Consider the following 11,163-nt stretch of genomic DNA (forward strand, 5'->3'; position numbering starts at 1 on the left):
CCTCTTCCTTTCCAGTGTGTATCCTAATTTGCATTTCTGCTCCATGCCCTCCTGGGAAAGGCTGAAAGATTCCATGTTCTGTATCTTGTGACTTGGATACAAGAGCTCACCTGGGGAAGGGAGAGGTGGATCCAGGAGGAGAGGCTGCTACTCTCCTGCTCTGGAGGTGTTTTGCATCACATCCCAGCAGCAGTGACAGGAAGCTCTTTGCCCTCTGGACACCAGACCCTGTTAGGCAGGGTCACCTCCTTGTATTCATTTAAGAGCCAGGTGGGTATATTAGGTGGTAAGGAAACACTGAGTGTGAGAAAGTCGGGAGTGGGAGAGACTGGCCGCCTGGAGTGACTGCGCCCTGTCTACAAGGCAGCCACGACTCTGCCTTGATGACTCAGTCCCCTGGGGGAGGGGGTGCAGTTTCTCAGGACCTGCAGATCTGCCACAACCATACAAATCATCAGTTAAATATAGGGAAACGGGATCATGGAGACTTTGTAACGTGTCCAGGAGCACACAACTAATTTTCTGGGGTCGTGGGACAGGACTGTACAGTGTGCAGCTCCTGAGTTTGTGCTCTTAACTGCCTCACCGTCTCTGGAACACCAATGGGGTGTTGTGAGCTCGAAATAAAAGAACACATTCTGCATAGAAGCCACGTGCTTATTTGCCATCTATGTGAAGTGAATGTTCAGGTCACCTTCGCCCACTTTTAAACATTAGGTTGTCTTTTAAGATGTAGGCGTTCTTTATATATTCCAGATTCAAGTCTTTTGTCATAATTTGTTTTGCAGGTCGTTTTCCCAGCCTGGGCTTGCATTTTCATTTTCTTGAGAGTGACTGTTGAAAAGTGAAAGTTTAAAATTTTGATGAAGTCCAATTGATTTATCTTTTTATTGTCATGTTTTTTTATGTTATATTTAAGAAATCCACCAAATCCAAAGTCACTGCTTTCTTCTAGAATTTTAATGGTTATAAGTTTTACACTTATGTCTGTGATCAATTTTGAGTTAACTTTCCATGTGACTTGAGGTTGCATATGGTAGAGGTGTGTTGTTGTTATTGTGTATGGCTATCTAGTTGTTCCAGCACTATTGGTTGAAAAGATTATCTTTTCCCCATTGAATTGTCTTGGCCAGTTTTGCTACGTTGAAACCAAAAGTCCACTTGGCATCTGGCTTCAGGCAGTAAGTGGATCTAGGGCTCAAGTGATGTCAAAAGGGCTGCCTCGGGGCTGGCCCCGTTGCTTAGCGGTTAAGTGCGTGAGCTCCGCGACTGGCGGCCCCGGGCTCGGATCCTGGGCGCACACCAACGCACGGCTTGTCCGGCCATGCTGGGGTGGCGTCCCACATACAGCAACTAAAGGGATGTGCAACTATCATGTACAATTATCTATTGGGGCTTTGGCGAGAAAAGGGGGGAAAAGAAAAGGAGGAGGGGGGCCGGCCCGGTGGCGCAAGCAGTTAAGTGCGCACGCTCTGCTGCGGCAGCCCGGGGTTCGCCGGTTCGGATCCTGGGCATGCACCAGCGCACTGTTTGTCAAGCCAAGCTGTCGCCGGTTCGGATCCTGGGCGTGCACCAGCGCACTGCTTGTCAAGCCATGCTGTGGCAGCGTCCCATATAAAGTGGAGGAAGATGAACATGGATGTTAGCCCAGGGCCAGTCTTCCTCAGCAAAAAGAGGAGGATTGGCAGATGTTAGCTCAGGGCTGATCTTCCTCAAAAAAAAAAAGGAGGATTAGCAATGTTAGCTCAGGGCTGGTCTTCCTCAGCAAAAAGAGGAGGATTGGCATGGATGTTAGCTCAGGGCTGATCTTCCTCACAAAAAAATAAATAAATAAAAATAAAGGGCTGCCTCTGGGGGCCAGCCTGATGGTGCAGCAGTTAAGTGTGCATACTCTGCTTTGGTGGCCCGGGGTTCGCAGGTTCGGATCCCAGGCGGGCACCGACGCACCACTTGTCAAGCCATGCTGTGGCTGCGTCCCATATAAAGTAGAGGATGATGGGCAGGGATGTTACCTCAGGGCCAGTCTTCCTTAGCAAAAAAAGAGAAGGGTTGGCATCAGATATTAGCTCCGGGCTGATCTTCCTCACACACACACCAGAAGGGCTGCCTCTGGCTGTCAATCAATGCTGCCGTCCTCTGTGGCTGGTTCACAGGCTGACCTTCCTGTAGAGTCAAGATGAATGTCGGTAGCCCCAATTCATAGATACTCAGAGCCACGAGGGCTTTCTTTTGGCTATTCTGGCACATGCACACATACAGTTACACAGACACAGACGTGTGCCACACACACAGCAGCCTGGCTGCCTTACACAGAGCCCTGTTGGAAAGACCAGAAAGCAGGATGAAGTCAAGGACACTTCACCAAATCAAGGTCTCTTCACCAAAAGACTTAATTTTACAAGGTCTACACATAGTTGACCACTCAGGATTAGGGGATTGAGCTCTGGTTGAGGCCTGAGTCTAAATGGCCCCAGGCAACTCTAACACCCAGGGGGGGGCCTGTGCAGGCTGAGGGTCCCTGGACACCTCACGCTGGGGAGAACTTCAGCTCCACATATATTGGTACTCTGGAGAGATCAAACACTCAGAACCAACAGGCCTTTGTTTGGCATGTTCTGGCATCACCAGGAAAATGTTAAGGTTCTGGTAAGTTGGGTGGTGTGCACAGAGCTCTGGTGGGGAGAGCAGAAGGCGGGTAAAGACTTCCCCCATGCATGGGGGCAGTGTTATGAGGGCTGTCCAACCATAGCTGACCACATGGGTACAAGGAGTTGAGCTCTGGCTGATCCATGTCTGTCCTTGCTTGGATTTCTGAGGCCTCAAGGTTCACCTGGACTTTAACCATGATGCCAAGCCCCCCATGTTGGTGGAAGACAATTATTATACCCAGAAAGTATGGCCTGAGTTTAGGGGTCACCTTGATGTCTTGGGATGCTGGGGAGAGCTGAGACCGACTCACTGCACACTTGGCTGACCACAAGCTGGCTGGGATGCCACCCTGGTGTGGTCAGCTTAAGGGGACTAGGGGGAAGAGTCATCCTGAGTGGAGTGGCGGCTGCAGTGCCACTGCCCCTGCCACATGCTATGGAGCAAATACTGGGCCAAAAGCCTTCGCATCTGGAGATACCCTACATGTCTGGCCTCCCTACAACCTGGTTTGCTTATTTTCTGAGATTCACAAGTGTTGACCCAGGAACACATGTGCAGCCCACATATATAGGTTGCGTATAATGTGGACTGCATGTGTTCCTGGGTGTGTGTGTGTGTGTGTGTTTGTGTGTACATATATATATATACACACACACACACATACACAACTTTGTATAGAAATTTTTGGGAAATAGCTTGCAACATTTATAAAATCAAAAGCCTCCACATAAAAATGTAGATCTCTCACTCCTCTTGGAAAACCAGAAAATGGGGCAACCATATGTTGCTTCACCATCTCTGACCCCTATACCTGGGGAAAGCCCTGCCTCAGTAGCAGCAGAAACCAGCAGATGATGAAGGCCATGGCCACCATGCTCATGGGAATATTGGCTGGGCCACAAAAATCCTGGACTACAGAATCTCCCTTCTCTCAGTCCCAGGGTCCCTGGCTATGCAGTGATGGCCTTGAAGTGAACAGCCCAGGGAGGCTACAGGAATCCACACCACCTTTAGATTATTTGCTCTGGCAATGAGCAGCACACCACTGATTGTGCCCGTTCTAAAGGGATGTCACACTTTTCTAGAGGGCAAGATGAGGAGGTGAGTCTCTCCTGTGGCCAAGGTGACTGTCAGCAGATTTGGCAAACACTGCGTATCAGGTTCATTTGTTTTTTGCAGAGAGCTATTGTTTTTTTGAAGCTACCCATGTGATGTCACTGAATGTGGAGTTGAGCAGTCAGCTCTTGTGAGTGGTGTGATGCAGCCCAGGCACAGCACGAGCCATACCTCCTCCATTTGCCAGTCTCCCTGATTCCCTGACCTCAAGCCCAGTGTTTCTGCACCCACTTATGGTTCCACTTGGCCCCTGCAGATCTTACATCCAGTGACACCTACCTACAGATTCTGGACCTCAGGTGCCTTACTCATGGGCAGGTCCCAGGAGACAGTGGCCCCTCAACACCATTGGGGAGTATGAGACATGACCAGGAAGTACTGGAGATTGCCACACCAAATACCCAATTCCCAAAGCTCTGGGCCCAACAGGTAGTCCTTGCATCTGGGACACAAGACTGCAAACTATTCCTTACCATTCTACTGTCTATGTTCGGGCCTCCCACAAAGCCCTTCCCCGCTTTGGACTGTTAGAGCTCAATTTTGTTCTCAGTCTCTCCCCACACACAATAGATGGAGTCACAAGATTAGAGATGGCTCCACCAATAAGGCCTTTATTATCACTCTCTATAGAGGCAGGCGATTCCAGGGTTGGGTGATTTGAAGGCTGGACAAATCCATTGCAGGCATCATCTGTAGACTCAACAATGCCCACAAAGAAGGGAAACTTCCTCTGGAAGTCCTCAGACTCCAGATCCTCCTGGAGAGAACTAGGTCAGGGCAACCACTGGGACATGGGAGAGGTGGAAAATGAGGCCACCCCAAAGGGCTCCCATCACTCATGGCTCCCTCCAGGGAATGAGAGAGCACAAGGTCTGCCATCCCTGAGTATGTTGAGATGACAGGCACGTGCTGTGGCGACCTGCCAGCTGGTAGAGGTGACATGGCATCTGGCAGTGATGTAATCTGGCAAAGCACCTGGACAGGTTAGAAAGTGCAATGTAGCTCCTGAAAGCTTCCCACGTATTGCACTCACAGGCTATTTCCTGGTAGGGGTGTTGGGATGTGCAAGTTTCAATTTTTGGCTGACAGCTTCCTCGTAAAAGTTCCTTTCACAGAGGTTTCTCTCATAAAAGGAGTGAGTCCTTTTCTCTCATAAAAGGAGTGAGTCCTTTTATGGTGAACAAGGAGAAAGCCCTGGCTAGTGCTCTTCCACCTTTGCCACACTCCTAAGGCCTTTCTCTGGTATGACCTTTCAGGTGCTGAGTGAGGCTGGAGCTCTGGCTGAGGGCGTTCTGACGTTCACTGCACCAAGAAGGCTCTTTTCCAGTGTGACCCTTCTGGTGCTTAGAGAGGTTTGAGCTGTAGCGGAAAGCTTTTCCGCATTTGTTACATGCATAAGGCTTTTCTCCAGTGTGAACTCTCTGGTGCTGACTGAGGATAGAGCTTTCACTGAAGGCTTTCCCACACTGGCTGCACTCATAAGGCCTTTTTCCAGAGTGAACTTTCCGGTGCTTAACAAGGTTGGAACTATAGCTGAAGGCTTTACCGCATTCACTGCACTCATAAGGCCTTTCTCTGGTGTGAACCTTCTGGTGCTGAATGAGGGCAGAGCTCTGACTGAAGGCTTTCCCACATTCAGAGCACTCATAAGGCTTTTCTCCAGTATGAATTCGCTGGTGTGGAACAAGGTTGGAGGGACAACTGAAGGCTTTCCCACACTGGTTGCACTTATAAGGTCTTTCTCCGGTATGACTCCTTTGATGCAGAATAAGTTTGGAGGTTTGCTGGAAGGCTTTTCCACATTTGTTGCACTCAAAAGGCCTTTCTGTGTTGTGAACTTTTTGGTGCCGAACAAGATGGGAGCTGTTAATGAAGGCTTTTCCACATTCATTGCACTCATAAGGCCTTTCTCCAGTGTGTACTTTCTGGTGCGCCACAAAGTTGGAGATACAGCTGAAGACTCGCCGGCACTGTCTGCATTCGTAAGGCCTTTCTGTGTTGTGAACTTTCTGGTGCCGAACAACATGGAAGCTGCGAGTGAAGGCTTTCCCACACTGGCCACACTCGTAAGGCCTTTCTCCAGTGTGAACTCTCTGGTGCTGAACAAGTGAGTGTTTGCGGGTGAACGCTTTCCCACAGTTGCTGCAGCTGTGATGTGTTTTTCCAGTGTGACCTTCCTGATGGGTCCTCAGTTTAAGCAGGTCACTGAAGGTCTTCCCACATTCCTTACACACATGGGATGATTCTCCAGGGTGAATTTTTGGGGGATGAACAAGGGTTGATTTCTCTTTGGGGGCATTTCCACCTTTCAGGCATCTAAAGGGTCTCTGTTCAGAGTGAGTTAAGTGGTCAAGGAGCGCAAAGGCCTTCAGGAAGGCCTGCACGCAGTCGCTGCACTTGAAGTCGCTGGCACTGACTCCCTGCTGCAACTGGTGACTGGGGCTAAGTGGGAATGCCTCCTTGTGCTCAGTGCTCCTGCATGGCTTCCCTTTGCTGTGGGTAGCCTGGTGCTGGAGGTTGTGGCTGTCCAGGACAGCCTTACCACATGCCTTGCACGTGAAGGGTTTCTCTCCACTGTGCTTCTTCTGGTGCTGGTGAGAGTCTGCACTGAGCAAGAAGCCTCTCCCACATGCCTCACACTTGTATGGTTTCTGCCTGGGGTATATTCCCTGGTGCTCAGCCAGGTGCAATACATCTTTCAAGATGGGGGCACACATGTCACAGGTATTGGCCTTCTGGGTGTAAGGAGGACCTGGCTTAGGGGTCCTGAACTGGAGCACTCCTACAGAAACACCCCGCTCAGGAGGGGTGTCCTCCACTGCACACCAACAACCTGAAAGCAGAGAAATGCTCGTGAAGTGTATGTAGGCTTTGTTGGGAGGGGGCCGCCCCTTCACAGATGTGTGTCTGACACATTGAGGAATGAGTTTGTAGGATCAAGTCACGGTGAGGAAGAGCTAGCGGTGCAGGACTGGGCCCAGGAAGGCCACAGAAAGCAAGGCCTCAGCACGTGTGAGAACAGGGGTGGGGTTCAGGCTGGGAGAGGCAGGGTCTCCAACTCACTCCTCAGCTTTCAGCAGGACCCAATATAGGCAGGTCCCAGGAGGTCTCTGACAGGAAAAGGAGACAGAGTGGTGTGCACAAGCCCAGGAAAATCCAGCTGCAACTGGGCATCTGGTGCTCAAAGTCTGTATGAAGATACTATATATGGTGTGCACATCTCATAATACACTCACTGTAGGCTAATGCAGGACGGCCCTGCAAAGGGAGGAGAGGAGGGGAATGCGGGAGACACGGAGATCAGAGTGGTAGGATGGTCTGTCATCTGGGGCCCAGTGCCAAAGTAGAAATGGCAAGAAGGTAGAGTGTCTCGAATGAAGAAGGAAAGTGCTACTGGCCCCAGCAACAAACACTACTGGCCACAATGGGGGTGGTGCCCAGTACAATGTGAGCCCAGCCCCAATGTCACCTCTGCCCCCAGCTCCCACTCACCGGAGCCAGGCTCCCTCCCACCCTCTCTTGCAGTGGCTGGAGACACGTCCCACCCTGTCAGGCACCCAGGGCTCTTTGCCCTGTTCCAGGTGGGCAACCACACAGGACTTGGAAGCTGCAAGTCCTGGGAGAAAGACAGGGTGGGCAAGTGGCTGGCCCAGCTCAGAGCAACCCACCCTGTGACAGACCAAAGGGAGCTTGTGTCATCTTTGCAACTGGGAGGAAAACTCAATGTTACAAAATAAGTCTCTGAGGAGCGTCCCACAGGAACAGCCTAGTGGTCCCCACAAGTGGTGACCATGTCGATGTCTGCAGTCCATGGCACAGCCAGGCTCCTGGAAATGTCTGATAGAAAAAGGGTGCAGAACCTGGGGACTGAGGTGCCACCAATGTGGACAGACTCAGGCAGCCAGACAGAGACTCCTGGCCCTGAGCCCCTCCCCAGAAGGCTTCAGAAGCGGGTGTTGGGGCTCTCTGGGGAGAGGAGCAGGCTGTGCCTGCAGCCCAGCTCTGCCACAGCAGACAGTCCAGGGGAGGAAGTTGCGCCCATGCTGAGCTGTGGGAAGACAAGCTGCTCCTGGGAGAAGAGTAAGGGCAGAGCCTAGAACAAGAGGCTGGAAGGGTGGGAGGGCCTTACCCAGCGAGGCCACAAGGGCCAAGTTCTCCAGCATCACATCACGGTACAGGTGCCTCTGAGCCTCATCAAGGAGCTCCCATTCCTCCTGGGAGAAGTACACAGCCACGTCCTCAAAGGTTCCCCAGCCCTGCCATGATGAGGGTAGCTATGTCAACCAGACCAAAGGCAGCAGAAAAACAACAAAACACCACACAGATGAACCTATCCAGGCCTAGGCCCATGACCCCGCATCCCACCACCTCTCTAGTGAGTAGTCTCTGACCCCTAAACCACCTCCCAACACACTCCCAAGTCACCCTCCTCCCCAAGCTCCAATGCCATGGGTGCCACTGTGTCCTCCTTCAAACAGCAGGCAGGTGGGCAGACAGACTAAGCTGTAGACCTGGTATGTAGGGCCCCACTCTCTCCTGCCAGGCAATTCCCCTGGGTCCCCAGATCCTGCCTCCCAGCAACACCAGACTGGGGCTCACCCTTCTCCCATAGGCCCCCAGTAGCAGGACCCCAGTCCATCAATCCACACTCCCTCTACACATCAGTCTTTGTATGCACATCTCCAGACCCCACCACCATCCTGTGGCCCACACAGTGGGTATCTGCTGGCACATGCCGCTCTGCATATGGCAGCCTGGCTACTTGGTAAGGTCAACCAGGAGCCCATCCTGATCCCGACTTCCAAAAGTCCCAACTGCCAAGGGTGGCACCCAGCCCTTCCTTCATAGTTTCTTCAACTGGTCCTATTCCTACCTTCAACCCTCAGCCATCCAGACCACACATGGATCTCGGGTACCTTCAGGCCTCTCTGCCTTTCCACATGCTGTCCTCTCTCCAACTACAGCATTCTTTTTTCCTCCTAATGCACATTCAAAGCCCAGCCCCACCATCTCCCACCCCAGGCCTGGGACACTCCCAGCTGACTGTCAGCCACTGAGCTAATCCTCCATTCTGACTGAAACCGCCAGGCCCCACAGAGGGTGACCAAGAAAGGCTGGTGAGCCCATTAAGGGGTGAATAAGCACCAGCCCCAGTCTCACTGTCATCCTACCTCAATCTTCAACGTGCCTCAGACTCCATCTCTGGGACCTTCTGGACCCTCCTCTCTCACACACAACTTCCCCCGCAGCTGCTCCTCCCTTCATCTGACTTTATGACGCCCACCACCCCTGCCCAGGTACCCAGGCCTGCCACCCAGTGCTCAGCTGCACCGGTAAGGCACCCATCACCATGACCTAAAGATGCCCCCTCTTAAATCTGAACCAGGGCTCCACCTCGGTTCACAGGCTGGGTACTGCCGGGTAGATGTCTCCAAGCAAATCCCTCAGCATAACTGGACCTGCATGTCAGCTGCCCATTCAACACCTCCACTCGGGAGTCTCAACATGGTCGAAATCCACCTCCTGATCTTCCCTGAAACCTGCTCAACCCACCGACTTCCTCACCTCAGTGGATGCACTTCCGCCTTCTAGTTGCTGAGGCCAAAATCCCTGGGGATAGCCCCGCCTTCTCCACTTCTCTATCACCCTCCACATCATAAAGTCTGGCTGGCTTAACTCAAAATCCAACTACTCCCAATTCCAGTCACCACTCTGACCAAGCCACCACCACTCACCTGATCAGCATCCTTCTGGGCCTCCCTTTCTCTTCCCTCACCCTTACCGCCCCCACCCCCGTCTGTTTTCCACTCTGCAGCCAGAAGGATCTCGTGAACATCTGAGTCAGATCACCTCTCTCCTCTGCTCCAAACCTCCCACGGCTCCCACCACCCTCAGATTCCAGGCCTGACTCCTGTCCACCAGACATAAGGGAGACCTGCGGTTCCCTCAGCACTCCGAGCAACGGCACATCCTGGGCCCTATGCCTGAAACAGCTTCCCACACCTGTCCCACTGGACTCCGGAAATGAGAACCTTTCCACATGAACCCTGGCCAGGACTCAGGACTTTGGGCGTGGAGTGACCCTAGGGTCCCCAGTAGCAAAGAAAGAGAGGCGAAGGGGGAGGGGGGGAGCCTAGGGACCGTGTGGGTGGGGGTCCGAGTGAGGGCCGCGGGCACCCTCCACTCACCCGCACCAGGTCCCTCAGCGCCGCCGCCATCGGACCCGGGCAGGTCCCGCGGCCTCAGTCGGCCCCCACACCTCCACGGGGCCGGGACCCGCCCGCCGTCCGGCGTACTCAGAGCCTCTGTTTCCACCCGGTAAACGCGGACAGGGGCCAGGGCGCCGCCTCCGGGGGCCGCGAGGACGGAGGGCGGGGGATCACAGAGTGCACGAAGGCGCGGAGGTCGGTCCCATCCTCCTCAGTGTCTCCTCGGCTGGGTCCCGAGGAGGCGCCTGGGGAGCGGCCCCGACACAGCGCTCGGATCCACAAGGGCGGTACGGAAAGTCCTGCCAAGAGCAAAGTGAACGTCCATAGTGGCGACGCCGGAGGTCCCGCCTCAGGAAATAGCTCTTATTCTGGGCCGTGATTGGCCCAGAGCCTGCCGCCTTCTCCCGGATCCGTCTGGCCAATGTAGTTTCTGCCCTGCATCCGGCGGGCGTGAGGCGCCCTTACGTTCTCCATGGCAACGCCCACGCGGCACCGCGAGGTGCGCTGGGAAATGGAGACCCGAGAGCAAGAGTGGCAGGGGCGTGTCTTAGCTTTCTCTTAAAGGGACCGCTCCCAGATTTCCGCTCTCAGAGATGTCAGGCGAGTGAGCAGTGTTTTGGGTGTCCGGCTACTAGCCATAAGGGGACTCCTAGAGAACCGCTTCTCTTCTCTGAGGATATAAAATGACAATAACATCTCCCTTGGAGACTTTGTTTAGTAATATTAAATGTCTCTCTAATTTGGTGGTCCCCAAACTCTGGTCCTTCAATCAGTAGCATCAGCATCACTGAAGAACTTGCTAGAAATGCAAGTTCTTGCACCTCTTACCACCCCCCACCCAACACATGCATCACCCCCCCCCCAACACACACACAATCAGAAACTCTGGGGTGAGCCTGAGCACTCCGTGTTTTGACAAGTCCTTCTGGGGATGTTACCGGATACATACCCGGGTTCTTTACCCGCCACACAAGAGGGGCCAAATAAAAACTGGAATGCCAGGCTTCTGGCAAGGAAAGAGTTTTTATTTTGGGTGACATCAGCCGGGAGACGAGAGCTCTCAAATTTGTCCCTTCTCCCCAAAAGATGGGAGACAAAGGGTTTTACAGGTTGTGAGGGAGAGCATGTGGCTGGGGTTTTAGGTAAGGGAGGGGGAGCATGTGGCCATGCTGGTTGGCACCTTCCCACC

The 11,163-nt window shown here is 53.1% G+C and overlaps 1 protein-coding gene across 2 annotated transcripts; it reads right to left on the reverse strand.

The window, feature by feature from the left end:
- Window positions 1–4,915: 4,915 nt before the first annotated feature.
- On the reverse strand, window positions 4,916–10,298 carry LOC131397554 (zinc finger protein OZF-like). 2 transcript variants are annotated; one of them, XM_058530650.1, is made up of 3 exons: window positions 10,062–10,298; window positions 7,895–8,021; window positions 4,916–6,598 (listed from the first exon to the last, which is right to left on the reverse strand). In XM_058530650.1, the coding sequence occupies exons 2-3, from the start codon at window positions 7,926–7,928 to the stop codon at window positions 4,992–4,994; spliced, it is 1,641 nt and encodes a 546-aa protein (XP_058386633.1). In that variant the 5' UTR covers window positions 7,929–8,021; window positions 10,062–10,298; the 3' UTR covers window positions 4,916–4,991. The 2 variants fall into 2 exon arrangements, with proteins under 2 accessions (XP_058386633.1, XP_058386632.1); XM_058530649.1 differs by having other exon boundaries at window positions 9,954–10,298.
- Window positions 10,299–11,163: the final 865 nt, after the last annotated feature.

The sequence above is a fragment of the Diceros bicornis genome, chromosome 34, assembly GCF_020826845.1.
Source record: "Diceros bicornis minor isolate mBicDic1 chromosome 34, mDicBic1.mat.cur, whole genome shotgun sequence".
NCBI lineage: Eukaryota > Metazoa > Chordata > Mammalia > Perissodactyla > Rhinocerotidae > Diceros > Diceros bicornis.

Bases quoted from the DNA above. Each gene is read 5' to 3' on its own strand.
- LOC131397554 (XM_058530649.1), bottom strand. From the start codon at position 9,983: ATGGCGGCGGCGCTGAGGGACCTGGTGCGG. The intron at 8,022-9,953 runs GTGAGTGGAGGG...TCATCATGGCAG, and splicing joins CGCTGAGGGACCTGGTGCGG to GGCTGGGGAACCTTTGAGGA. The intron at 6,599-7,894 runs GTAAGGCCCTCC...CTCTGCTTTCAG, and splicing joins GGCCCTTGTGGCCTCGCTGG to GTTGTTGGTGTGCAGTGGAG.